Here is a 25,773-nt window from a genome sequence, read left to right on the forward strand (position 1 = left end):
AATGGGGACTCTGTGTGGGGGCTCCAACTCCATATTTCCCTTCTGCTCTGCACTCGTAGAGGTTCTCCATGAGGGCTCCACCCCTGCCACAGGCTTCTGCCTGGGGAACCAGGCTTTTCCACACATTCTCTAAAATTTAGGCACAGGCTCCCAAGCCTCAGCTCTTGCACTCTGTGCTCCTGTAGGCTTAACACCACATGAAAGCGGCCAAGGCTTATGGCTTTTTCCTCTAAAGTATCAGTCCTGGGTCCCTTTTAGCCATGGCTGAAGGTGGAGTGCCTGGGATGCAGGGAGCAGTGTTCTGAGGCTACACAGGGCTGTGTGGCCCTGGGCCTGGCCCACGAAATCATGTTTTCCCTCCTAGGCCTCAAGGCCTGTGATGGAAGGGGCTGCCAGGAAGGTCCCTGAAATGCCTTTGAGGCATTTTCCCTATTGTCTTGGCTATTAACATTTAGCTCCTCTTTACTTATGCAAATTTCTTCAGCCCACTTGAATTCCTTACCAGAAAATGGGCTTTTTTTTTTCCTACACATGACCAGGCTGCAAATTTTCCAAACTTTTATGCCCTGCTCCCCTTTTAAACATAAGTTCCAGTATCAGGTCATTTGTTTGCTCACACATAAAAGCATACACTGTTACAAGCAGCCAGGCTACATCTTGAACACTTTGCTTTTTAGAAATTTCTTCTGGCAAATACCCTAAATCCTCACTCTCAAGTTCAAAGTTCCACAGATCCCTAGAGCAGGCACACAATGCAGCAAGGCTCTTTGCTAAAGCATAGCAAAAGTGACCTTTCCTCCAGTTTCCAATAAGTTTCTCATTTCCATCTGAGACCTCCTCAGTCTGGGCTTCGTTGTCCATATAACTATAAGCATTTTAGTCATAACAATTTAAAAAGTCTCTAGAAAGTTCCAAACCTTCCCTCATCTTCCTGTCTTTGACCTTCTATATTCCTCCAATCTCTTCCTGTTATCTAGTTCCAAAGCTGCTTCCACGTTTTTAGGTATCTTTATAGCAATACCCCACTTCTGGTACCAATTTTCTGCATTAGTCTGTTCTTGCACTGCTATAAAGAAATACTTGAGACTGGGTAACTTATAAAGAAAACAGGTTTAATTGGCTCACAGTTTCACAGGCTGTACAGGAATCGTGATGCTGGCACCTGCTTGGCTTCTGGGGAAGCCTCAGGGAACTTTCAATCATGGTAGAAGGCAAAGGGGAAGCAAGCATGTCTTATATGACCAGAGCAGGAGGAAGAGATAGATGGGGAGGTGTCATACACTTTTAAATAACCAGATCTCTTCACTCACTCACTGTCTTGAGAACTCCACTCCCACGATCCAATCACCTAACACCAGGCCTCATCTCCAACACTGAGGATTTTTGACGTGAGATTTGTGTAGTGACACAGGTCCAAACCATATCATTTTTAATTTTGGGTTTTTCAGATTTTGCAGTATTTGCATATACATAATTAAATATGTTGGGGATGGGACTCAGGTCTAAACATGAACTTAATTTACTTTTCATATACACCTTATAAACTTAGCCTGAAGGTAGTTTTATAAAATGTTTTTAATAACTTTGTGCATGAAACAAAGTTTTTATTGTATTTTGACTGTGATCTGTCACATTATGTCAGGTGTGGATTACTCCACTTGTGGCTTAATGTCTGAGCTCAAAAAGTTTTGAATTTTGAAGCATTTCAGATTTTAGATTTTCCAATAAGGGATCCTCAACCTGTAGAAAGGGAAATCTAGTTAACTGTCCTTTCATTGAGATTTTCCTATATGAAAAATAGGAAAGAACAGTGCTTCCCAACCAGTATTGACATTTGGCCAGATAATTCTTTGTTGGGAATCCAGTGGTGATCGGGGGTGAAGGGCTTTCTTTCCTATGCTTTGTGGGCGTTTTGCAACATCACTGGCCTCTACCACTAGATGTCAGCAGTACGTAGTCTTGACAATCAAACATGTCTGTAGCTATTGCCATATGTCCTCTGGGCAACAAAATTGCTCCTGGTTAAAAACCACTGACCTGTGTCTTCAGGCCTTCAATGACTTGGAAAGCAAAAGTGGGCTAATTTAAGGTGAAGCTGGGCTCATCCAGTTTTTACCTAGAGAAGGGTATTTCCAAACATTGTGTTTCATGAGGTGTTAATAGATGCTTAGGTTGTCAAATATATGACTATATACTCCTCTTTCACTTCTGTAAATTTTCAAATACCATTTAATTTATTTAATAAACATTTATATTGCATTTACTTTGGGTCAGAAATTATTCTATCAATTTTGCTAATAGTAGTTCATTAATATTTATAACAGCCCTAAGAGGTAGGTGTTACTATTATCCTAACTTTATAGATAAAGAAACTGAGGCATAGAAAGGTTAAGCAACTTTCCCAGGGTTCTACAAATCATAGAGCAGGGATTCAAACCCAAGCAATCAGGCTCCAGTGTATTTTGCTCTTCATTATGCTCTCTGCTTCCTATCTTGACATATAACATATGTTAATATTTACTATTCGCATATTTTTTATTTTAAAAAATTCCACAGGATTTTGGGACACAGTTGGTATTTGGTCACAAGAGTAAGCTCTTTAGCGGTGATTTGTGAAATGGGGTCTGAGATGTTCTGCTCTAAAAGATTTAGCAAGTTAGAAATAAAGGAAAACTGTGCCCTGTGAAATATGAGTTTCAGATAAATGAGACATCAATTTTTAGTCTAAATCTGTCCTATGGAATATTTTGGACATAATTATATTAAACAATGATTTGCTGTTTATCTGAAATTCAAATTCCACAGAGCACCCTGTAATGTATCTAGCAATCCTAGCTTTAAGGAAAATTGTTAAATATTGTTTAGGCCTGTTTTCTCAACACTAATTTGAGCAAGGAAGCTTTTCTTGTTAGAACACCTAATATCACGTGGAAGTTCTGTGGGGCTTTAGTCTAAGGACAGTGGGAATGCCTTTCAGCTAGAGAGTGAACAGATTATTAAGGGTTCATTCCAAAGTACAGTGATCTCTTCTTTGAACTCCTAGAGGCAAATAACAATCTATGCCACATGAACATGATTCAAGCTTAAGTGTCCACTGTTTTCCTAAATAATGTATCCGCTCCTTAATGACAAGAACTGGGTGTCATACTTCTTCCAAACCTTTTACTGGACATAATATTTGTTATTGGAATAACATTTTGTCTGAAAGATGACTGAATTCCAATACATGATTTATAAAGGAGCCTGTTATGTGAAATTGCTAATCTAAGGATCCACAGCAAATGAGCATAATTGGTTTTAGAGTATCTGTGTCACTTTCTCAGGCTGGTACGTCTTCATTCCTTTGCTACTAGCTTTCTGTTTTCATTTATCTGTATTATTTTTATTTCATCTCCTTAAAGAAATACAACAATTTGGGGATCAAGCTTTTCCACATTTGATGATGGCAATACTTGAGGAGTCATTGAAGCTATGTACACTTCCTTATATTCACACAAGTCACATTACACAGCAGTTGGTCATTTTATTGTTGTAATTGTTCCTCAGTTTGTTAGAGGGAAGCAGGTGTCTCACTTGTCCTGAATATAATAATAATGACATTGCCAAAAAAAAAAAATGGGTCACCTGGGACAATAGTATTTAGGGAAAAAATCTCAAATAAAATAATAAAGTATAATTTACTTGATAACGAATAAAACTGATGACCTGGTAGGTAGCTACATTTTTCTACTGCTGGGTTAGTCAGCTGTGTTGTTTATATTCCTGTATCACAATCCTTAAAGCCCAGAGGAGACACACTCCATGCAAAATGGGAAAATAAGCATTAGAGTCATGTAGAGAGCCTCTAGCAGCCTGGACTTAATTTTCTGGGTGATTTTTCTATTTTGAGTATTCACTATATATTTATCTTTTTTTCCTACAAAAGTTCTTGTCAACTTTTATATCTATTCATCTGGGCTCTACGAAATAAGTTAAAATGAAGAGCTTATTCTCTAAGTGGATGCCCAAGTGCTATTACAAAGTATGGCAGGTTTAACAAACAGGCTTAATAAAAGTGGTTTCCACTTTGCTTTAATAAGTGAAGAGATCACTCATGTCCTTGACTAGATGGCAGTTCTCCTATTCTTACTTTGTAGTTTATACTATTATGTTCTATGTGCTGATAAAGGTTTTACTATTTACATTTTGAATACCAGCTTTTTAAATAAAAAAAATCAAAATCCTTTTTCCTGGGTTTAATAAGAGATGCTCTTATTTAACCAATAGCCTATGTTTCTAGAACTTGCCCATTTAAAATTGTATTGCCAATTAGGATTTTTCAACCCTATCTAGTAAACTCCTACATAACAGTGCACTTATTTAAATTCTGAGCAAAATTCAGATGCTGTTCAGATGTAAAAATATATTACAAGATTGAAATTGATTTCCAATTCATTTACCATTCATTTTTGTAGCAAACGAGTTAAATAGGAAAAAAAAATCTGATGTATGGTTTGACAGTTTCCTCTTGCATACACTAAAACATAATACACTTCTACTGCTTTTGGGCTATTATGGACCTTAACATGCAATGTGACCTTGGTGTGAAAAGCATGTTTGGTTAGCACAGAAACTTAATCATAAGAAGTCATAAGTAGAATCCTTCTTCTTTATGGCCCTTTTTCTAGGACTAGGAAATTTATTGCTTGTGGGACAGGTAGGATATGAACAATGGGCCAAATAGAGTCCAGGGTTATCTCATCCATGTTAAAACTGCTGCTGAAAATCGATGTGACCTCTGCTACACTGTCATCCCAGTTCCCACCCTCTGTGTCCTATTTGTCTTTTGATAGAAGCTTAGATCCGTGTGCTGTCTCTATGTGTCTCTCTTGGGCCAGATTATCAAAATGAATCATTGCCTGCATACCTCTTATATTTCTATTTATTTTCCTGGTGTTGACTAGGTCTGATGAAATATGATTCTTTTTGTATTTGATCCTCACTGCAGCAAGCAACACCTAATTCAGCTGTGTCTATCTCTTTAAAGAAGAGTAATACTATTTTGAAACTCCAATTTACTGTACAGCAACATTACAAACCATAGACCATGCAACCTGTCTTCATCGTCAATATAATTTTCCTTTCAGCCAATTTAATGGCATTTTTTTCATCTTCAAATAGAAGACTTCCAACAAATTTAATGTAGTTATAATTTTGTTTTATGCATACTGAATGTATTGCTTTCCTTTTCAGCTATCTTGTTTGTAAAGCAACCCTCAGAGTCTCACCACTGAGGTTATACATATGTGTAGGTGATATGTAACAATGAATTCATTATTTTAAGAACTCTCTCCTTGACACAAAATATTTATTCAGGGAAATGATTATATTGTCTCTGAATCAGCAGGAAGTTAATGTTATAACTTCGTAGCACTTCATTTTATAATAGTAGCTTTTCCAGGCTACATAAATTAATACTTTAAGATTTATAAACATCAGTATAAAAGTACAGAACCTTTCCAGCTATTATAAATATTGATATATCATCATTATAAAGTCATTCCATCCACTTAATGCATTCACGTGGAGAAGAAAAAAATACTACTTAAATGTAGACATCAAACAATGCAATTGAAGCATAACACTGTGGTTAATTGTTGAGAAATTTGCCTTAGAAACCTTAGATCTGCTGCCTAAGACATGTTTTAATAGTGTTTTTATGAGATAATACTTCAAAAGAAACCATGTAGCTGAATAAGGTCACAGAATTTGTGATAATGTGCTGATTCTCTCTGGAATAATTTACCTCTTCTAAACCTACCACTGACTTTATAAAAAAAAAGTAGAGAGGCAAATGTCTTGTAAGAGTTTAGCATTAATTTTAAATAGAGTTACGTAACTAGAGTATGAAAATAAACTACGAGTGAGTTGTAGAAAACATTTGCATCTGTGAACAAAATATTGTTTTCAAAGCTTTACTAAAAAATAATTCCTAGGAAGTTATTCTCATAGCTTTCTGTGCTAAAGAAAATTAATGGTATAGTTCATGCATTTTATTGAATTATTTAAGGTCAATAAACAAATGCTCTTTTTAATATTTGGATTCAAACAGTGTGAAACTGTTGACTCTAATATAATCATATAGCATTTTTTTAAATTGCTATTGGTTTGGAAAAATAAAAAATGTAAAGGTGATATATAGTAAGAGCCTTTTATTCAGAGATAGTACTAAATAATCTCACTGAAGTTTCCCACAAATGAATGGCACAACTTGCCACACAAGAAATTCCACAGCAAAAGGTAACTGTTAAATTAATGGGGCTCAAGACTCTGCACACTGCATATGTAGGCTGCTTGCAATAGAAAAATGAAGTCTTAATATATCACAAATCCATATTCCATACCTATAGGAACCAGAACCAATAGACATCTTTTTTTGTTTCCAAACCATGTGAAATTGGTTATGTCTAGATTTAAGCCAAGTCTTTTTTCTTGAGTGAGTCTCATTAGAATATATGGAGTCACTGAATGTTTTTTCTGACCAGAGAGATGCATACTTTTTAAACTTTGCCTGTGCTCTCTTGCTGAAATTAAGATACTCCAGTGAGCAGCATAACTGTTTGAGGTGCCATGATTCACCCCATCATGCACTGCTGATGAACTCAACTAAGAGTAACTGAATTTCTTTCGTTAACATCCCGAGATTACCTCTCTGTGGCAGTTTCTTTTTACATACGTAGTTACAGAAGAAAATTTATCTAATTCATACAGGTCATATGAAAGACTGTCAGCCAGAATAACCAAGTATTCAGGGTTCTCAAAGTAGGAGGGGATTCCCTTTATAATTAGGTATATCTGTTTTAAAGCAAATATAAAACATATTTATAAACAAAAATTCTACTCATAGCTCTTTATAGAGTAATGAGAATATTGAAGAATACAACATAAAAATAAAAGAGAGAATAGATGTAACTTGTGATTTTATGTCATACGTGTTATTTTCTGATAAGGGATATTCCATGAAATAAAAAGTAACACTGGAAACAATCCAAATAGTCATCAACTAGAAAATGTTTAAACGCAAGCTAGTATATTCATGAAACAAAATACTATTCAGCAATAAAAATAAACTACCGATACCTGCCACAACATGGATAAGCTTAAAAAACATGCTAAGAGAAAGAAGCCAGGCACAAAAAAACCATGTATCGTAGGATTCTATTTATATGAAACATTCAGAAAAGGCAAACCTTTGGAGATAAGGCAGATTAATGGTTTTTAGGGGCTGAGGTGGGAAAGAAGATTAACTGTAAATGGACATGAGGAGTCTTTATAGGGGAAATTAAGATGTTCTAAAATAGATTTGTGGTAATGATTAGACAACTCTAGAAATTTACTAAAAATGAAGTGTATACTTAAAATAGGTGAATTTTATTGTATGTAAATTATGTTTCGATAAAGCTGTTAAAATAATCAAGATAAATAAATTGATTGATAGATTAATAGATTTAGAGAGGAAAAAATAAAATGTTGCTTATGTTTTTCCAGGAAGTGATCTGAATATTTAATTTATAGATATTCATAAGCACATATTGTCAATTGTATGTATCTTAAATTTTTTCTCCAGATTTCATACCTCTTTAGCCATAAGCATTGTTTCAGTTTCACAAGTTCTTTACTGAAATATTTATTTTTTGAAATTAGAGGCAGCTGGAGAATAAATATGACTTCTAATTATGAGAATGTCAGTCATTTAGTTTTAGAAACAAAATCTTTATTGATGCTTAGTAGAGGTGGCTTAGTGAGACTTTTGAGCTCTTAATCTGTGAACCTTCTGATACTAATTTTGTTTTTGCAGAAGAGGTACCACTTCAAATTCCAATAATGAAGTCACCCTTGGACAAGATACAGCTGACTCCTGGGCAGGCATTGCCCGCTGGATTCCCTGGACCATTCATTTTTGCTGATAGTCTGTCCTCCGTGGAGACTCTGTTGACCAACATTCAGGTCAACAATATTTCTATAAACAAAATAAATGTAATACAAGACATTAGCACCTACATATATTATTTTATATTTGATAAATTAAAACAGATAAGATGAACTGCATGTCATTTCCTGTACCTTGACAGGGTCTGCTGAAAGTTGCTTTGGATAATGCTCGCATCCAGGAGAAGCAGATTCAACAAGAAAAGAAGGAGCTGCGACTGGAGCTCTACAGAGAGAGAGAAATTAGAGAAAACCTTGAAAGACAACTTGCAGTTGAGCTTCAAAGCAGAAGTAAGTTTTACAAGTTCAATTACAGAGTGAATATTATGTTGGGGGTATTTTCAATACTAATAGAAATATTCTCCAAGATATCTTGGAGGCTGAGGCGGGAAGATCACGAGGTCAGGAGATTGAGACCATCCTGGCTAACACGGAGAAACCCCATCTCTACTAAAAATACAAAAAAAAAAAAAAAAAAATTAGCTGGGCGTGGTGGCGGGCGCCTGTAGTCACAACTACTCGGGAGGCTGAGGCAGGAGAATGGCGTGAACCCGGGAGGCGGAGGTTGCAGTAAGCCGAGATTGTGCCACTGCACTCCAGCCTGGGCGACAGAGCAAGACTCCATCTCAAATAATAATAATAATAATAATAATAATGGTAATAATAATAATAGTAATAATAATAATAATAATGATAACATAGCTACATGAAACCTTGGAGGTCACTTACCTTGGTCCCCTGGCCAACTATATGGTCCTTCGGCTTCGAAACAACTACCTATGTGATCTTTGGTCTTCAGGCTTTGTTCAGGCTTTGAAAACTAGTAGCTATGTTATCTTGGGTAAATTTCTTGACCTGTCAAGGACTCAGGTTCTTCATCTATAAAATCGAGATAAAAGTGTTTTTCTTACTTGAAAGTTTATTTTTATGACTGGCAGCACAGTAGATTTATTTGCACCAGCATCACCACATACCCACTAGTAATGCATTGCACTAGGACATTAGGATGACTACAGTGTCACTAGGTGATAGGAATTTCCCGCTCCATTATAATCTTATGGAACCACCATTGTATATGCGGTCCATCATTGACGGAAATCTCATTATGCAGCCTATGACTGTATATGCACATACAGAGAAAGAGCAAGAGAGAGGCAGAGAGAGAGAGAGACTGATGATATGTACATTAAACAGACAGATATTTGCCTTTAGAACTGGTAACATTTCAGATAAATGGACACTTGCCATTTTCAGTTTTAAAGACTATATTTTGCAACCTAATAGATATTTTCAGGATTATTTTTGCGTTTTGAAATATGAATAGTAATCAGTAACCTGATGAATAATAAGAATATTTTTCTTAAGAGGATTACAAAATGTTTAAAGAATCATTAAATGCATATAGAGAGTCAAAGTAGAAGACAATTCTCCACCACCACTACCACCATCATACAAATGCATGTGTATTACAGAACATACACTCTGGAAATGTGAAAATAGAAAGAAGTCAGTTGTATGACTGAAATACAGTAAATAAAGCACTCCTTAGATGACCCTAATGAGCATTAGTACCAAAAGAACGCTAATCATATGTCAAGTGAAATATTGCTATATCTCTCCTTATCTATACCTATATCTGTGGCTTATAATTCATCAAAACTGGCATCCCTATTTCATTGCTCAAGTCTTTGCAAACTACCTTTTACATTTCAGCTACTATGCAAAAGCGCCTGAAGAAGGAGAAAAAAACCAAGAGAAAATTGCAGGAAGCCTTGGAATTTGAATCAAAGCGCCGGGAGCAAGTGGAGCAGGCACTTAAGCAAGCCACCACTAGTGACAGTGGCCTGAGGATGTTAAAAGGTAATGTCTGATTTGGATTTTCACACTCAAGGTAAACAAAGCAAAACTGATTGAAGAAAAATAGAAGAAGGAATAAAAAGAGAGGAAGGCAGAAAGAAAGGAAGGGAGAGAGGGAAACAGACATATTTTGTCCAGGAATGATTAAAAAATCAATTTGAGGCCAAGTGTTTTAGATCATGAATTAAATCCAGTCAAAATAATCACTGTTCAGGAGATACAAATAGCCTTGGAATAATAGGAAGTCCTACTGACTTTTGCAGTAGAAGCAATAACACTGATAACCACCCTGCACCTAAAATGTAGGTGGATTAGGTCCATTCCTGTTAGAATATGCTGATGTTTGGTGAACTGTATTGTGATTAGCTACACAATGCTTGTTCCTTTAATGCAGATTGCATCAGTGTTGCCATGCCTAAGGAGTACCAGGTTGAAAAAACATGTTCTAAGGAAATCCCTGCAGATCCTGTAAATGGAGATGCTTGAATTATGAAAGATCTTAATTCCAAACTTTTCTGATTCCATTTTTAATTCTGAGGGCTCATAACATTGTTTCATCTCACTCAGACCCAATTTCAAGTAAATGTTCAAGTAAATATGTACACACACAAACAGAACCTTTTTACATCAAAATTACTAGCTTTTACCTGAACAGCACAATCATAAAACATTTGTCCCTAGAGCCAGTACTACATGAAGACCACAAACCATAATGAGTATTTTGGTATTCACTTGCACTTATTATATATATATATACACACACATATATATGTATATACACATATTTATATATATACATATATATAAATATGTGTATATATATGATTATCTATATATCATAAATAATATCATCAATCACATCTTACAAAGGGAACATATACCATGAGGATGGGGGCAAGTTAACCTAATAGTCTTAGGAGGTTTTAATGGACAGACTATTTTCCTAAGATTTATTTTTAAAGAATAAAAAAAATAGAGGTATTTACAATATACCTAGAAATATATGCTCAATTGTAAAATTCAGCTGCAGTTTATAATCATCCCTCCTACCATTAAAAACAAACAGACATACAAAAAACAAAAATGCCACCCAAGGTCTTATGTTATCTATAGGACCAAAGTACTGGCTTACTGGAGTTTTCCCTTTAAATGGAATCAGGAACCACCTAATTGTATATTAATCTTGCATGTCATTTATTTCAGATACTGGAATTCCAGATATTGAAATAGAAAACAATGGGACTCCTCATGATAGTGCTGCTATGCAAGGTACAGTCAACTGAAAACTTCTTTCTTTGACTGCTTAATATGTGACCCCTGGGGATGAGGTGGGGATGAGGTGGGGATGAGCTTCTGTGATGATATTCTTCATATAAATAAAATAAATAAGTTTTGACACTTCTTACTTTATGACAAAGGAAGCAATTTGCAGTTTTTTGAGAAAAAAATACTTAACATGGCTTTGAAAACCCAATAACTCTGGTTACAGAGGGACTAATAATTTTACATATACAATGTGAGCAAATACGTGTAGCTGTAAAAAGAATACACATTTGTATGTCAGGCATATTCTAAAAATGCATAAATGTGAATGTAATTTATCTTTTAAAAGTGTACAATACCATGAGGTATTTTTGTAATTTCACCACTTTGCTGTTTGTAAGAGCCACAGGTACAATCATTGTAACCTATCAAAATTTTGAAGGTATTCAAGACAACATTTTTTTCATCCTTTAAATTTTGATGTTAATCTTAGAGACAGACCACTTAAGTATGAAAATCAGAACATTACTTATAATTCGTGATTTACATGATTATCACAATTGCTTACATCTTTAAAAATATTTGAAAATATTTAGTAGTAAGAAAACAGATGAATCAAATCAATATAGAGTCTCACTGGAGTACAAAAGCACATAAAAATGAGTTAAATGTGACCACTGAAAATTTTCCAGTGTGATTCCAATGCACTTCTAGACCTTTGCATGCAGATTACATTTATTTTCACATTTATTGTGATAAAATGCCTAACTCTAATAAAAAATAAAGAACATTTTTATGAGAAAACTATTTCCTAACTTTGAAAAATGAAGACAACTATGAATATGTTGCTCGCTGGAATTAATCAGTGCCTTTCTCCTATGTGATGAGTGGATCTTCATAAAGGCAACAGAACTGGATGTGACCAAAATATCCATCTGGGTTCATCTAAGGGTCACCATTTTATGTGGTAGCTTCATAAGTTGTTTTACATGTAGTTTTACAAGTCATCTTTATAAAACCAGAAATGTTAGCTCTCATGGATACTCTAGTGATGCATGATTCTGTTGCAGGTGGGTAGACCTAACTAATGCACTATGTTAGGTGTAAAAGCATGCATGCTTAACTCATTCGATGAAGCTTTTGCTGGTTCTTATCCCTTTTTTGCTTGCCTACTTTATTCCCTCAGCTTAAAGGCTGTGTCTATATGAGCAAAACCAATTCAAATGGGATTCAGTGTTTGTCCAACCAATTCATCACAGCAAAATTCACTAAGAAGTGCCCCACTAGTTGTGGGCCTGGTATTTGAGGTTACCATCATATACCAGCTCCATGGTAGAGATGAATAGCCTGAAGCATTTGATCCCTTCTGAATCAGTGACACGCAAATATAGACATAGTCTTTAAGGAACATTGAACTTGATTGTGCCCTGCTTTGAGTGGGTTTAAGGTCAGCTTTGGAACTGGAGAGGGTAATCTGAATACACCACTAGTGAGTTTTATCTTTATTATCTTTTAACCTGCATCTCTGATTTATTGCTGTTTGTTTAATTTATATGATACCTTTAGTTCATAGTAGTAACATCTTTCTTAACTCTGAGAGAAATACAAGCTTTTGAACTGTCCTAAAATTATTTCATTTCCATGTAACAAGTAGTGATATTTTATTCGTGGGCAATTAGGAGATATAAGCAAAAGGTAGATCCACTCTTCGTTTCCAAATTCTTTTATGAAGTCTACCAAGAATGGATTTTGCATATTTACTTGCACTTAGGAAAGGACACATTTAATACTTGTTTTCATTGTGCATACTTTTAATAAGTTCTACAAGTTTTTACCTGCTAAATATGAGATAGTTAGATTCATCTTAAAAGGAATGAGATGTAATTTATTTTAGAGCAAAGAAATTGGTTTGTATTTTTTCCAAATTAAAAATGACACTGTCTAGTATTTGTGTTTAACATTGTCTATATATGGTAAAATATGGTAGGTTAATAATTCTTTATTGGATGTCTGTCTTTTATATTACATTAAATAAGGTTCCATATAAATGTGATAAAAATGGAAAAATACACATTATCGCTTCTCTTTGCACGACATTTAAGCACTGTAAATGATAAAGCCCCTATCATCTCCTTATGAAAAACTATAGTTAATGTCTTATGTTAATATGACAGTAGAATCACAATTTAATCAAAAAAATTTAGCAATAATGTTTTATTCTTTTAGCCAGGAAAATAGGTGACTACAAATATTATCAGAACTAATCTTAAATAGAGTTTACCAAATCAATCAGGTCAAATAATTATCTAAAAATCCCAATCATTTTGCCTATTATTTGTAAAATAATAAAAAGTAATAAAAACATTACTTTTGAATGTATCTGTGAAACTCAGAAAATGTATAATGTTGGAAAACATGAAATGCGAGCTTAGCCATTATTTTTCTATTCTTCCTAATAATTTTGATTTTGTAAGTTATAGTTCTTTTTTGTGACATTTTGATACTGTTTTAATCTTTTCCATCTCCCTTGAAACCTGTTTTTTAACTTGGAAGATCATTTCCTATCATTGTTTGTGAGAGTCAGTTCATGTATACCAATGCAATACCATTTCCAAAATTCATCTCCATCACAGGAAATAATTCCAGCATCAGTAAAGTTCTTTCTCTTCCTGTTGTTCAATAGCTCTCCTAGATAGAAATCTATCATTCACCTAGTACTCTCCCTTTGAGATTCAATTGATTCCACTGTGACATCTTAAGAATTTAAAAGGCACTTGGAAAAACATTACATGGCCACTCCTGGAAGCAAAAAAGTAATATCCAGTTTTATGGTAATTTCCACATGGGTTTTAGTGCAGACAAACTGCACATGTACCAGAAATCTTATATATATAAGATTTTATATATATTTACTATATATAGTATATATACATAATGTATCCTATATAATGTATTACATGTAATACATTATATGTATATAATACATCTCTTCAGCTTGGTTATTTCATGTCTTTTATGCTTTGAATGTTGTTTGACAGAGATGATAATATGCATAGACCAAGTTTCCATAAAAGGATATCTGTATCTTTATATTTTCGGAGTCTACCATAGCAACTCCTACAGAATGTTTTCTGGTGATCACACAATGTGTATATACTACTCCAATGGTTATGTCCACTATCTCTAGAGATGAAGGATTTGGTGGATCACTTGTGCTAATGTCATTCCATCCAAATTCCTATAACTCAGTTGAGGGCCTGCAAGATAGTTCATCAACCATCTTATCAACCAATCCCTGTTTCACATAAAATAAACATACCGAGTGTCATTAAGTGCACCTTCAGATCAATGATATTTTTGCAAATGACATTCAAGTGCCATTTGCAGTAGTGCATTTTTGCTGATAAAAGCAAATTAAATTAGCACAACTACAAGTGTGCTGATAAAAACTAAAACTGAACAGCAGTACCATTAGCTAACAAAGTAATATTTCTTTTTACTGCATTCTGCCATTTAGTTATTATCCTATTGGAAATCTAATTATAATCCTTTTACTCCCTAGTCAAACTTCACAGTTTTTGCAAGCTTAGCACTGACAAGTGATTTCATTACATTTGATTGCCTGCGCCCAGATTGACTTAACTTCACTTGGAGACCTAAAAGCCCTCTCAGTTTCTCAGATTCCCTGTTTGCACATTACTGCAACAGCTCCTTTAATTAATTAGCATGAACAGCAGTAACATGAACTGCTGAACAGAAAATAACATCATTTTATGATCTCAGGGAGACTTCTCCTTTTGCATGTTTATACCTTAGTTAACTTTTGTATGGCTATATTTCATTGTTAGTGGCTAGTGGTATAGTAGACAGTGCATGTTTCCTAAATTTAAAAAAAAATGAAGTTAACATCTTAATAACAATAGGTAAAACAAAAACAGAATATGAAGCTCCTACATTTTAGAAAATAGACAACTGCCATCATGAACTGACTTTATAGTAATAAAATAAAATACTAAAGTTCAGGGGAGATAACGTCATAAAGTACAAGGGCACAGTGACATACTGCCCCTGTATCTGCCACTGCATTTGTTTGGGAAAAAAAATAAACCACAAAATGAGTAACTGTGTTTTGCCCATGGAATGTCAATTTCTGTGAATAATTTTTACATTTTATTTTATGTATGCATGTTTGACAAAGACACAAGATGATTTAGCACTGGAATATATTTTCCTCTGATATTTTTTCCATAAATGTGGTGGCATCCTAAATAATTTTTTATTCCTTTTGCTACTGACACACTAGAAGTAGATATTAAGTCAAATCTACATGTGAAAGGAAAACAAAATTTGATGTAAAAGTAAACCTACTAGACCTTTTTTTTTCCTGAACCATTTTTGCTCAGAAAAAAGGGATCTTATTAAGAGTACAGACTGGCCATTCAAAGATATAAAAGTCATGATCTCATCTATGCAGTAACGATGAAGCTGCCACTGAAGAATTAAAAACAAAAAAAAGTGTCATTTGACTGCAAAAGCAGCAAATATCATTTTAACATCTATTATAATATATTAAAATTTACAATTTAGGGCATAAGTTAATATGCATACCTTATGGCATAGAACATTTAATATATATTCATAATATAAAATATATGTGAATATGTCTATTTTTATCAATTCTCTCAAAATCAATTTGAACAGTGTCTATCCTTCCTTGACCCCTTAGACCTCCTTATTATCTTTTCTCTTTGGCACTTGCTTACTAACCTAAAACAACATTCCTCCCAAGAAGTTAAGATGCCATGCCAATATTTCCTAAAAACAACTACCCTTGGAATAGGATTATCATTGTAGAATTTGGAAGAATAGTAAGAAAAAGTGATAGTAAGAGTGTGAAAGGGAGCCAGAAAAAATAAATCGCATATGATTTATTGTCATGTATGTGATACGACAAGAAAAACTAAAAGGAGAACAGATGGAATTTTATTATAGACTTTTCTAATTTCCTCCACCACAGTGTGCTCTCCATCTTTCTCTATCTCTAGGGGTTCCACTGACTGCTTCCTACCCTAAACTCACCAACCATTAATTATTAATTTCCCTCCCATTGATGCCTGGTACTGTGTTGGAAGATATACACAGGTACTCTGATGTTCCCATTGTAAAGTGAAAATATTTTCTTATAAATTGGAGGTATATAGCAAGTCAGAGACCAGAGGAATTGTGGGAAGTAGGTCTTAAAAATTTTCTTTTAAATGCTTCCTTGAAGAGTAGGATCCTTTTATTTCCTAGAGAAACTTTATTGCAATGACAATGATACAATGGGAAAAGACTCTAGCACACACCCCACAGAGAAGATCCCAGCATCTTTTTCTAAAGCAGCAAAAATTTTTTCTGTACAGTTTATTAAATGGCCTGTGTCTTTTTATTTTCTTTCTCAGAAAGTATTTTCTCCTTTCTTCATCCTCCACAGGATTTTTATCCTGACTGGTGGTACCTCTCTGCTGTGAAATATCTGTCAGACCGTAGTACACATTATACTTCTAATTTTTTCTTAGGAGGATGGGAAGAGCTCGCATTAATTACTTAATCATTCAGGGCCTGGTTGTCAAGGATTCGCTTGCACCACACACATGCATTGTTAACAAAAATATTTTCAGTGACCACAAGACTGTCATGGTAATTATGATGGCAACATACAATCTCATATACAGATCAAAGACGTGCAGTTCTAGCTACATGTTAATTATATAACAGATCAAATTGCAGTGATAGCAAATAGTGAGACTTGCCAGCCATGATAAGTTGTTCTGCTAGTCAGCATGTTGAGTCTACAGGAGTAATTCACTAATTAACAGGTGTTTTTTACTATAATCTAGGAAGGGCTGTTTAACTTAACTCCGATAACTGCTTGACCAGTTACTTTATGCCCCATCCTGTTTACATATACAATACAATTTTTTAAGCTTGGGATTCACCATATGCCAACCCCAACCTAGGTATACCTGAAGGACATGCAAAAGGAAAAACATTTTCCTGATTAAAAGACTAAGTCAAGTTTTACTTTTTAACTTCCACATTTGTGTTTTAATAAATAAAACAAACAGCATTTTCATAGAAGACTGTAATCATATGCCATCATTTTCATAGTACCTTAAAAATTAAAATTATGATATTGCTACCACACGAATCTGTGGAGGTTCTGTTCCAAGATACTTATCATTCTGAGAATGAGGAATTCATAGCCTAAAATTGGAATAGTGAAAAAAGAAAGGCAGGACCTATTATATGTATAGCATGGTATACTTTGTGTTATCCTTTAAATAATATCCTCTAGGAGGATTTTTTCTGGGAGGTAGTTTGGAAAGATGTGATTAACTTCTGTTTTGTAAGTATGAAAATAACCTAAGTTAATTTGCTTGCCATTGACAGTGGGAACTAAAACACAGGAATCTTAACTCTCACTCATTTATCTCACTGTGCATCACTATCAATCCATTCTTGTAAAAATCTCACATAGTTAGCTAGTTAGGATATGTAACAAGACTATAGTATTATCCCATGCAAAACAGTGCATTGGGGTTCAGGGAAAGGGCAGAGGCTTCTTTACATCATAGTTAATTAAACAAAATAGTCTAAAACCGGGTGTAATTTAATAATCACCTCTGTTTTTAAAAGTTTGTAAAGATTGGGGTAATATTTATAAAATTTAGACAAATACCACACAACTCCCTTTTCTATTTAAAACTGTGTGGAGTAGCTGAAATAGTAACAGAAATAAACTTTTTTATTCTTACTAAACTCACTTCACTCTGTCAGAACTAGATTCCAACAGAGCCTTGCTATCTAATTTTACATTTTATTTTTTTTTATTTGTTGAGACGGAGTTTCATGCTTGTTACCCAGGCAGGAGTGCAGTGGCATATCGGCTCACTGCGACCTCTGCCTCTCAAGTTCAAGCGATTCTCCTGCCTCAGCCTCCCAAGTAGCTGGGATTACAGGTGTGGGCCACCACACTCAGCTAACTTTGAATTTTCACCATGTTGTTCAGGCTGATCTCAGGCTCCTGACCTCAGGTAATCCACCCGCCTCAGCCTCTCAAAATGCTGGGATTACAGGTGTGAGCCACCACTCCCAGCCACTTAACTAATTTTAGACTGGGATTCCTTATGCAGCATTAGCATAAAGTTTTATTTATTTGCTCTAGGGAACTTATTTTTCAATAATAGACATGTAACATTACCTTTTGGAAATTAAAATGAATTTAAAGAAAAACATTCTTTTGGATTTTATACACAACTCCTTTAAGGCCCCTAACCTCTTGACCCTTTCAAGTTTACATTTTACTTTTTTAATATTTGAAAATTAACATTGGTAATGATCCACATACTTCAGCTGGAATCTACTTTTTGTCAGTAATGCAAATGATTTTTGGAGCAACATTTCCACCAATTACTTTATTAGCTTTCAAGAAAGCATCATTATTTTACAAACATTTCTTTCCTATCTTCCTGTTCCTTCACTATCAGGGGAACCCACCCCCAATATTTCAACGTAGGTTCTTTCTATTTTCCATAAGTGTCAGCTGGCTGAGAAATAAAGAGAAAGAGTACAAAGAGAGTAATTTTACAGCTGGGCCACCGGGGGTGACATCACATATTGGTAGGACCGTGATGCCTACCTGAGCCTTAAAGCCAGCAAGTTTTATTAAGGATTTCAAAAGGGGAGGGGGTGCAAGAACAGGGAGTAGGTCACAAGATCACATGCTTCAAAGGGCAAAAAGGATAACAAAGATCACATGCTTCTGAGGAAACAGGACAAGGGCAAAATCAGAAACTCCTGATAAGGGCCCAACAAACATCACAAGGCAAAGGGCAAAAGCAGAATTACTGATAAGGGTATATGTTCAGCAGTACACATATTGTCTTGATAAACATCTTAAACAACAGAAAACAGAGTTTGAGAGCAGAGAACCGGTCTGACCTCAAATTTACCAGGGCAGGGTTTTTCCCCACCCTAGTAAGCCTGAGGGTACTACAGGAGACCAGGGTGTATTTGAGTCCTTATCTCAACCGCATAAGACGGACACTCCCAGAACAACCGTTTATAGACCTCCCCCCAGGAATGCATTCTTCTCCAGGGTATTCATTATTAATATTCCTTGCTAGCAAAAGAATTTAGCGATATCTTCCCTACTTCCACATCCGTTTACAGGCTCTCTGCAAGAAGAAAAATATGGCTCTATTTTGCCCAACCCCACAGGTAGTCAGACCTTATGGTTGTCTTCCCTTGTTCCCTGAAAATCGCTGTTATTCTGTTCTTTTTCAAGGTGCACTGATTTAATATTGTTTAGACACACATGTTTTACAATCAATTTGTACAGTTAACACAATTATCACAGTGGTCCTGAGGTGACATACATCCTCAGCTTATGAAGATAACAGGATTAAGAGATTAAAGTAAGACAGGGGTAAGAAATTATGAAAGTATCATTTGGGAACTGATAAATGTCCATGAAATCTTCACAATTTATGTTCCTCTGCCACGGCTCCAGCCAGTCCCTCCATTCAGGATCCCTGACTTCCTGCAACATTTCACAAATGTCTAAGTGCTCTTGTTTTCATTAAAATAATAAAAATGAATAAATGCAATGTTGATCTCAGCATCTGTGAGCAACCATTTAATAATGAGTGAGGAAAAACTCTCAATAGAGAGAACTAATAAACCCTCAAATCTTACTACTTCCTGGTAACTGCATTTCAACCTTCTATGGGAAATGTTGGATGTCATCATTTTTAACATTGTACAAGTTAATATTTGTTTATCCATTACTTTCATTTTTCACTTTCCTCTATATTTTGATTTGTTTAAAATCGAGTATTATAGTGTTCTTCTATCAGTTTAGCAGACAAAAGTAGTAGTTAAAAGTTATTTAAAAATAGAACTTAACTATACTTTAAAATGTTACCTAAAATATTTCCAATCTGCATCCTGTACAAAACTCAAATCAATTAGACTTTTAAGAAACATTTTGTGACCAGGCACGGTGGCTCACATCTGTAATCCCAGCACTTTGGGAGACCGAGGCAGGTGGATTGCCTCAGGTATGGAGTTTGAGACCAGCCTGGCTAACATGGAGAAATTTTTAGTCTCTACTAAAAATACAAAAAATAGCCAGGTGTGATGGCACACACCTGTAGTCCCAGCTACCTGGGAGGCTGAGGCAGGAGAATTGTTTGAACCTGGGAGGCGGAGGTTGCAGTGAGCTGAGATCACAACACTGCACTCCAGCCTGTGCAACAGAGCAAGACTCTGTCTCAGAAAAAAAAAAGAAAAAAGAAGAAGAAAAAACATTTTGTAACTTATATGCTTATGGAAAGTGGGGGACTTGATCTCAGATTATTTAGAGATTTAGAGAAATGGCATAGAAACATAATTCACACTTTTCACTGTAGCATTATCCACAACAAGAAAATAATGAAAGAGGATGGCATTCCATATATGCCATATGTACATGTGGAGTGGCTCCTGACATAGTGTTCCATACGTGTTAGTTTTTATTTATTCTCCTCTCCCTTTCTCTCTCTTCTCAGATGAAAAATAGAATTTCAGTACTTCTAAAGCTCTTAATGTGGCTCAACAGTTGCAGATCTCTGTACTGGACATGTGCACTTCTATTGCCATTTTATAACCAGTATGTGAGAGGCACAATGAAGTGGCAGAAAGAGCACTGATCTAGTAGTCAGAATTTCTCAGTTACTAACTCGCTAACTCAGTTACTAACCTTGAGAAGTCATTTACCTTCTCTCTGCCTTAACTTTAGTAAAATAGGTATCATAATACTTGCCTATTCTTTCTCATCAATAAGTTAGATACATACTATCTGATAAGTATGGCGAGTACAAGATATCATTATTACTGTGCCCTATAAAATACACTCAGATTTGATTTTGTGTTTTCTAATGTTGATTTCAGTAGGAGTGAACTATTTGGCCTATAAGTGATGTGTAAAACTTCCTCTAAAGATTGTGCTCTCCCATAGATAGTTATGGTTAATGACATCTCTACATTTTATCCCCATGTGTGAGCAGAAGGGCATTCATGCTTCCTTTTTAGGGTATGTTTTCTAAGAACTAGAGATTCAATAAAGGGGAAAGGGATGTATTAAATAATTATTTCACAAAACCAGGGTGCATTACAAGTAAGATAGTTTGATACTCCATTATGATACCATTTGCACAAAAAAGATGACCTATTGACCTATCCTGATCTTCATTTTGAATAAATTGTAAGTCAGATATTTTTAAGGCTAATGAGCCCAAATGGTTATTATTTTCAAGAAACCTCTGTTTTTAAAAAAATATGTCATGTTCTAAAAATAAACACTAGAACCTTCTGAAAAAAAATGATTCCAAAATAGTACTCTTCTCTAGACAAAGAGTAATCAAACACTGTATTATATCTTCCCCTTGCTTGCAATTGTCTGCTTTTCCTACTTTCGAATTAGTAACTCATATTTATACTACTGCAATAATAACCGACTGGATCCCAAACTAACCTCACTACTGTCACTTCTTTGATTTGAGAATATCATGTTCTGAACATATTTCCACAACTAAAGTTGAGTTTCTACAATTAATTCTACATTTAATTAGGATTGAATCTAAGACTGAAGTGGAAAACAAGTGGAGCATTAACTAGCATATTATTTTATCTCTCTCTTATTCAGGTTAGGAAAACATGACCTTCAAGAGATTATCTTACTTGCTGCTAAATTATATAGTGCCCATTTGTAAATCAGAAGCACAGCACTAATTAAACAACATAAAGAAAACATAGATTAGAAAATATTGCCAATAGTTCAAGAATAGCTTAGCTACCTCAAAAGAAAGGTTTGATAGCCTAAAGTACACCTGTGTGAATTCTACTAGTTCGTATTGCAGTCCCATTGTTTATAGAGGTAAACAACTGGTGAGGAGACATTTGGAAGCAAACATGAACCTTGGGTAGGAAAAATCACAAATGCATTTTATTGTAAATATAAACTTCTAAACACATTATAGATACAGTTCTTGGTAGTTTTTTGAAAAATAAAAAGTGAGCAATTACTTTCAAATAACCATCCTGTCAGGGAAGGAAATCTCATACTGAGAGAACATTGCAGTCATTAGCAAAGATTTTGACTCACAAAAAACAGTATAGGCCTTTACTAATGTTTTAGACTGTGGAGGAAAAAACAATTCCTAAATGCCTTGCTTATTAAGCTAGTTACGCATTTTGCTGCAGGTTGTAAAGAAGAAGAACATGCACAAGGGGCTCATAAGCATATTTTAGAGTTAGGGAATATCATTTACGCCATATTTATATTGTCAATATCACCCCTAGAGAATAAGATTAAGCTTTAAACTACTGTAAATCTACGCTTTTGCTCACTTTTGTATAATTTCATTTTTAATAAAATGAGACTCATATAAATGAATATTTGATTAAGGGATAAACCTAATAAAATAATACATTAATTGCAGAGAGATTTATTCAAATCTTGAACATATATAGCACAGCGAAATACTATAAAGTGAGTTTGTGGTTTTCAGTGAAGTGCATTGAGTAGATTTTGAATTTTCTTTGTTCGAATGAAATTTTGACCAGGTCTTATTGTTTTTTCTGTGCAGCCTGAACACTGATGCCGGAACTCCAACTGATCATAGGCACGAATAGGGTGCTGTAGCAGTTACCTGCTTATCTAGTGTTGTAAATTATTTAGAATTCATACTCAAATCCTTAAAATATGGAACCTTTAATTACTGTTGTTCATTACTGATAAATAGAACCTTACACATACAGGAAAAATGTCCTAGAGAATGGGTTTCACAGGTTTTTAGGGGATAGTCATAATAATGACTGAACACATTTTACACTTCTTTAACCGCTTTCTTTCAAGGAGTTCATAGTGCTTCGAAAACATTATCACATTAATTCACACAGAATCCTAGTGGGGTAAGTAGGTGGAAGAATTTTTAAGACAGAGAAAATGCTATTTCTAAATGGTGTGAGACAAATTAAAATGCAGGCACACCTACTTTAAGCTGCAATTACTGTGAAATAACTTCTTGTCTGACCTGGTATTTAACAGGAATTATATCAGGTGGTAAATCATTTGTGCAAATGATCGATATTTGTTATCACTGCTTTGGAGCTCTCATTTCTAAAAGAAACACTTGGCCTGTAGTGTTCTCTAAGAAAATATAAGGAGCTCTAGTTTTTAGATTTTACCACACCCAGTTTTTCCTTTGAACTGTTGATGGTGGAGCAAGTCCTTTAACCCCTTTCTACTAGCACATTCCTGATTTGTAAAGAATGCAATGATAAAAACAGATACCCAAGCTGCTAAAAATAACCCTTTACTATTTTCTTCTCTCCTCCCATCCCCAATCTTGCTTCCTCTTTATTAAGCTATTAACAAGCAAACAGAATGAAAAATCTATAGGCATAAGAAAAGAGAAAGATGGGTCAGTGAGATTATGGATATTTTATACTGTTCACTCTCTGGTCTAGACATAGCCAGATTCCTAACACGTTCAAATGATTAGGACCAAATGGGTCATTTGGCTTGAATTGCCCAGGAAATGGCCTCAAATATTTTTAACTGTTTACTTAGAGGAGATCTGACCATTGGCTGGGGGCAGATACCTGTTATCATCATTTTGATGCCTACTAAAAATCTAATAGAGCAGCATTCCAATGTGTTATATGGTACTCTAATGATCAAAAAGATTTAATGCTCCTCCTAAAGTGCCCTCCTTACATTAAACAATATATAATCCATTGTGTTGTTTTCACGTCTGCCCTAGCATTAAGTTCTGATGTGACAGAAGCACCAAGCATCTCCTGCAAAAAGCCAACTGAGTTTTTATCCATTTTCTAGTAAGAGGTTCCCCATGGCAGTACATGCAATTTCTGCCGGAATGGCCACCCACTCTAAACACTTAAAAATATTACATTAGTTCATATCGATGTGACATTTCAGTAATTCCAAGCTCTGAAGGAATGTTTTCTAAAGCATAAGCATTTGGATTCTGGTATTCTTCATGGGCTGTAGAAGGTCTGCTTATATAGAGTAGGTATACTGTTTTAGCCCAATTCAGTGAAATAATGCCAAATTAGAAATAAGTCATGGAGAAGGATTGAAGCAAGTCAAATAAAAACTTTTATTAATATCAAATATCTGAAATAAATAACAGTGACAGGTGACTAAAAATATAACATCCAAGAAAGTCTCATCATTAAATGGAATTTCCAAATTAACTAAGTTACTTCAAAATAAACTAGTGTCTTTTGTTTAAATAAGTAGATAAGTTTAACTTACCTTGTTTGAACTATGAGGACTCCTCATGTGTACTTTTTTCTGGCCTTTTCCCATATATCTGCCTTGTTTATGACACATGATTTTAGCTATTCCGGCTCATAGGCTTAGGATATATACCACAGGGCAAGTCTCACATTTACTTGAGTTTGGAGCAGCTATTTGTGGCCCAGTAAAGATAACTCAACTGATTAGGAGAGGTTCATCTCCTGTGTGGAGTGTCCACACTGACCTTCTGTGTCATGGCATATGCCCATGTCAGGCAGTGCTGTGCTAAAGGAAGGATTACATGGACTTTTGTTTTTACTTTAAAAATGGTCACATTTGTATGTATCAAATTCCCCTTTTCACCTATCTGATAAATCCCAAAGCAATAAACTCTGTCAGCTCTCCCCAAATGTCAGCGTGTGTCCCTCTTTTTAAGTTCTCAAGCTCGGTAACATTCCCCTGGAGAGACTTTGTTAGTTTCTCTTCCTGATCTTTAATCTTATTGACATCCAGAGTTCATATCAGATCATCTCTGTTTAGAGCTCAAGAACAAACCCTTATAAGAACATGAAACATTCCATTACTAATTAGCTGTTTCCTGTTCCTAATGAAGCGAGCACACTGGGTCTGGATTAAAATTCAGCTACTACTCCTCTCTGTTTATGGTTCCAGATGTTTTTGGTTTATCTAGGAGATTACTTTGACAGCTACTACTAAGTGATAAATCACTCATATTATAGCTGAAATGCATTTTGAAATTGAAATGTGGCAAACTTTGAGATTACTCCAAGGATCAGTGTCAGCAGTTCATTACTGGCATCTTCCTTATGATCATTCAGCATTGGCACATGTAAAACAGTAACCAAATATGTGTCAACATTATACAACATGCTACACAGGGGTCCGTTTTGCTACTGTCCTCAAAATTGGGAGAAAAAGTTTTACGGTGAAATCTCAATTTATTGTATTCTGGTAGAAAAGTTGATTCACTTAATATTGTTTTCTTCTTGCTAGCCTAGTTTTTCTTTCAATTTTTGAGCAGCTATGGGAACTATTCCTAATAGGCCTTGTAAGCAGACACATAAAGGATGTGGGCAAATATTTCTGTCTCTAAATAAAGGCAAGAAATAAACATAACAAAAGTAGAAATTTTTCAGAAACTGCATTTTTCTAAAGGACAAATGGTGATTGTCTTTCGCTATTCATTGCTGAGTTCATGTACCCTTTTTAAGGGGACATAGTGTGTGCTATTGCTTTCCAGTTTGTAATGTTCACAGTTTGTGTTGCATGATTTAAGCTTTAGCTATATTGTATAAATTTCAGTCCTGGTAAAA

The 25,773-nt window shown here is 34.9% G+C and overlaps 1 protein-coding gene across 2 annotated transcripts in view; it reads left to right on the top strand.

The window, feature by feature from the left end:
* The window catches only part of DACH2 (dachshund family transcription factor 2), a 673,465-nt gene that overhangs the window by 645,857 nt on the left and 1,835 nt on the right, over positions 1 to 25,773 (top strand). Inside the window, exons 8-11 of one of the 2 annotated variants that reach the window (XM_034950560.3) lie at positions 7,838 to 7,986; positions 8,112 to 8,259; positions 9,682 to 9,828; positions 11,029 to 11,094. In XM_034950560.3, the coding sequence (XP_034806451.1) occupies positions 7,838 to 7,986; positions 8,112 to 8,259; positions 9,682 to 9,828; positions 11,029 to 11,094 (510 nt within the window). Of the gene's footprint in view, positions 1 to 7,837; positions 8,017 to 8,111; positions 8,260 to 9,681; positions 9,829 to 11,028; positions 11,095 to 25,773 lie in introns of both variants that reach the window. The other variant, XM_055106836.1, reaches the window with a different exon arrangement.

This window comes from Pan paniscus, chromosome X, assembly GCF_029289425.2.
Source record: "Pan paniscus chromosome X, NHGRI_mPanPan1-v2.0_pri, whole genome shotgun sequence".
Classification (NCBI taxonomy): Eukaryota; Metazoa; Chordata; class Mammalia; order Primates; family Hominidae; genus Pan; species Pan paniscus.